Source organism: Pithys albifrons, chromosome 14 (genome assembly GCF_047495875.1).
Source record: "Pithys albifrons albifrons isolate INPA30051 chromosome 14, PitAlb_v1, whole genome shotgun sequence".
In the NCBI taxonomy this organism is placed as follows: Eukaryota; Metazoa; Chordata; class Aves; order Passeriformes; family Thamnophilidae; genus Pithys; species Pithys albifrons.
Genome location: NC_092471.1, coordinates 17,533,827 through 17,537,047, shown reverse-complemented (window position 1 = coordinate 17,537,047; position 3,221 = coordinate 17,533,827). Strand labels below are relative to the sequence as shown.

Genomic DNA, 3,221 nt, shown 5'->3' with positions numbered 1-3,221 from the left:
AGGCAGCTTCTCCGGTCTTGGCATATGCCCGGGAGCCCCAGACCTCTTTGTGCCCAGTGCACGCACGGCTCCCACTTACAGCGCAGCGCTCCGCCCCGCTCCTCCTCCCGCAGCCCCGCAGGGCAGCTCTGACCCTCTTCGCACCCGGTCCCGCTCCTTCCCCCGCGGCACTGCCGGCAGCTGCAGGAGCCCCATCAGCTCCTCTGCCCCATTCCGTCGCTCAGAGCCGGGGGCAGATGCAGGGCCCGGGGGCTGCAGGTCGCGACGGGAGTGGCCCAGAGCCCATATCCCCAACATCACCGAGCCTGGGGTCCCTCCAACCCCCGGCCGGTCAGTTATCGGCGTGGGGCTGTCGGGAACCGCTCGCTGATTGGCCACCGCCCCCTCATTTATAGCCCGTCAATCACGGACCCCCGGGATTTGTGTGCTCATCGCCCGCGGGAGCTATTCTGCACCGCGCTGCCGCCGTAGCACCACCGCTACGGGCACCTTGGGGAGCGACGCCTCTGAAGAGAAACTTCCTCTTTCTCTCATAGCAGCCGCCGAGGCAAGTTTTTTTCTTTCTGTTTTGTTTGGTTGATTTTTTTTTCTTCCTCCTGACTTCCTCGCTCGGTGCCCGCCTGCCCGCCACCCTGGCGCACCTTTTGCCGGCCCCGGCCATGTACAGCATGCTGGAGACGGAGATCAAGGCGCCGCAACCGACGCCGGGCAACACCGGGGGCAACCCCACTCCGGGGAGCAACGGCAAAGGCGGTGGAGGCGGTGGGGGCAGCGGAGGGGGAGCGGGCTCGGACCAGGACCGCGTGAAGCGCCCCATGAACGCCTTCATGGTGTGGTCGCGCGGGCAGCGGCGGAAGATGGCCCAGGAGAACCCCAAGATGCACAACTCGGAGATCAGCAAGCGCCTCGGGGCCGACTGGAAGCTGCTGAGCGACGCCGAGAAACGGCCCTTCATCGACGAGGCCAAGCGGCTGCGGGCCGTGCACATGAAGGAGTATCCGGATTACAAATACCGGCCTCGGAGGAAGACCAAGACCTTGCTGAAGAAGGACAAATACTCGCTGCCCGGCAACCTGCTGGCCCCGGGCGGGGGCAACGCGGTGAGCAGCCCCGTCGGGGTGGGGCAGAGGATTGACACTTATGCCCATATGAACGGCTGGACAAACGGGGCTTACTCACTGATGCAAGACCAGCTGGGCTACAGCCAGCACCCGGGCATGAACAGCCCGCAGTTGCAGCAGATGCACCGCTATGACATGACGGGCCTGCAGTACAGCCCCATGATGTCCACGGCCCAGACCTACATGAACGCCGCCTCCACCTACAGCATGTCCCCCGCCGCCTACGGCCAGCAGCCCTCCACGGCCATGAGCCTGGGCTCCATGGGCTCCGTGGTGAAATCCGAGCCAAGCTCGCCGCCTCCGGCCATCACTTCCCACTCGCAGAGGGCCTGCCTGGGAGACCTGCGGGATATGATCAGCATGTACCTGCCCCCCGGGGGGGATGCCACAGACCCTTCCGCCCTGCAGGGCAGCAGGTTACACAGCGTCCACCAGCACTACCAGAGTGCCGGGACTGGCGTGAATGGTACCGTACCACTAACTCACATATAAACTTGACTGCTCCGGACGGATCCCCGTCTTAATCCCTAACCCACCACCGCTCCCTTACTACACCGGGACGTACGGCAGTGCTGCTCGGCTTAGCAGACTTAATACTAACTTTGGAGAAATTTGAAAAGGAAATCCGTTAGTTGTGTTCTTTTTTTTTTTTTTTTTTTTGTAAAGGAAATAATATTTGAGCAAGCTGTTATTTTAATAGAGCACAACTCTTGCCTCCTAGAAGCCGCTGTGAAGTTTTCAAACCACGGCAACTTCTTTCTTGGTTTCGGCTAGGTTTGCCACTGTTTCATTCGCTTGAAAGTTTTTAAAAAGTTCTTGCATCTTCCAGTTTGATTGCTAACGCTGCAATGATATAAAACAAAACCCGCGGGCTTTTGTTTTTAAACTCAGTTCATATAATCGTCGTGGTTTATTAAGTGTTTTGTTACCGACTTGTTTCTACCCACAATCTGTAGCTTTCACGACTTTTAAAATTTAGGGGTTTATTCCTTAAAAAAAAAAAAGAGAGAAAAGGGAGATGCGAGAGAGCAGAGCTGTGCGGGTCGCAAAAGCAGTTCTTTTATTTATAGTAAGTTGTGTGTCTTGGTTTTTCTTAAGCTGTAAACTTATGTAAACTGATTCGTGAATTTTACTGTGAACCACGTTTTGACATATCGGATGAAGAAACGTTTTAGTTTTGTTACCGGATTCCTTCCAAGAAAATAAGTCATCGAAATACCCTTTCCCTGTTCCTAGTCCTCGATTGGTTCCTTCTTCCATACGAAGAGAGATCAATAAATTTTATATCAGGCACGTCGGCGGTCTCCGGGCGGTTTGTGCGGGCTTGCGGCCGGTCCCTCGGCGGCTGCGGTGGCGCGGACCGAGGCAGTGCGGGGCTCCGTCCAGGGGGTCCCCGCAGTAGCCGCGGTCCCACTGCCCCGCTGCAGCAGCTGTTGTCGCTTTTCGGCTGGTTTTCTGCGGCTGCCGCATCGTGTTGTGTTTTCGATGGGTGGAAGGGAGAGAGCGCGATCTTCCGGGTTTGTTTTCTTCTAAAGGAAAGCGGGACTCGCATCGGGGAAGCGTCGCTGCGCTGCCCAACCTGCCGCTCTGCGAGTCGTGGCCACTTGTTGCCTCTCCGCCCGGCTGGTTTCTCTCGGCCGACGGGGAGGGAAGGGGATTACGTCTCCGCTTCTATTTTGTTTTTTTTTTTTTTTTTTGTTCGAGTTTTTGTGTGTGTTTTTGTTTCTTTGTGGTTTTGGGTTTTGGGTTTTGTTGTGGGGTTTTTTTGTTTGTTTGCTTTTTTTGTCTGGAGGATTTGCCTGGAAGCCCGAGCTCATCTGAAATATTTACTGAAGTAAAACCCGTTGGGGAACTCTTAATTAGACTTCATTAAAAATGAATGGATACAGGAATCCCCAGAGGAAATAAATAATTGAATATTTTCAATATGTTTTACGAATGCTTTTAGTCTGGACAACTTTTCTTCCCCCGCCTTTTTTTTTTCCTCCTATCCAGGGATCTGTGCTACTCCTGGCCCTGTTTCCGTGGGCGCTGCGGAACCAGACCCGGTGGAGCCCCGGGGCAGCCGGAGGAGCTGAGCATCGCTTCGCCCTCCCTCTG

The 3,221-nt window shown here is 55.7% G+C and overlaps 1 protein-coding gene across 1 annotated transcript; it reads left to right on the top strand.

Annotated features, from left to right (window-relative positions):
- The first annotated feature begins 289 nt into the window (after window positions 1-289).
- Window positions 290-2,414, top strand: LOC139678468 (transcription factor SOX-3-like). The gene has a single exon (XM_071569323.1). It carries the CDS (start codon window positions 660-662, stop codon window positions 1,611-1,613), a length of 954 nt encoding a protein of 317 aa, XP_071425424.1. The 5' UTR covers window positions 290-659; the 3' UTR covers window positions 1,614-2,414.
- The last annotated feature ends 807 nt before the right edge of the window (window positions 2,415-3,221 follow it).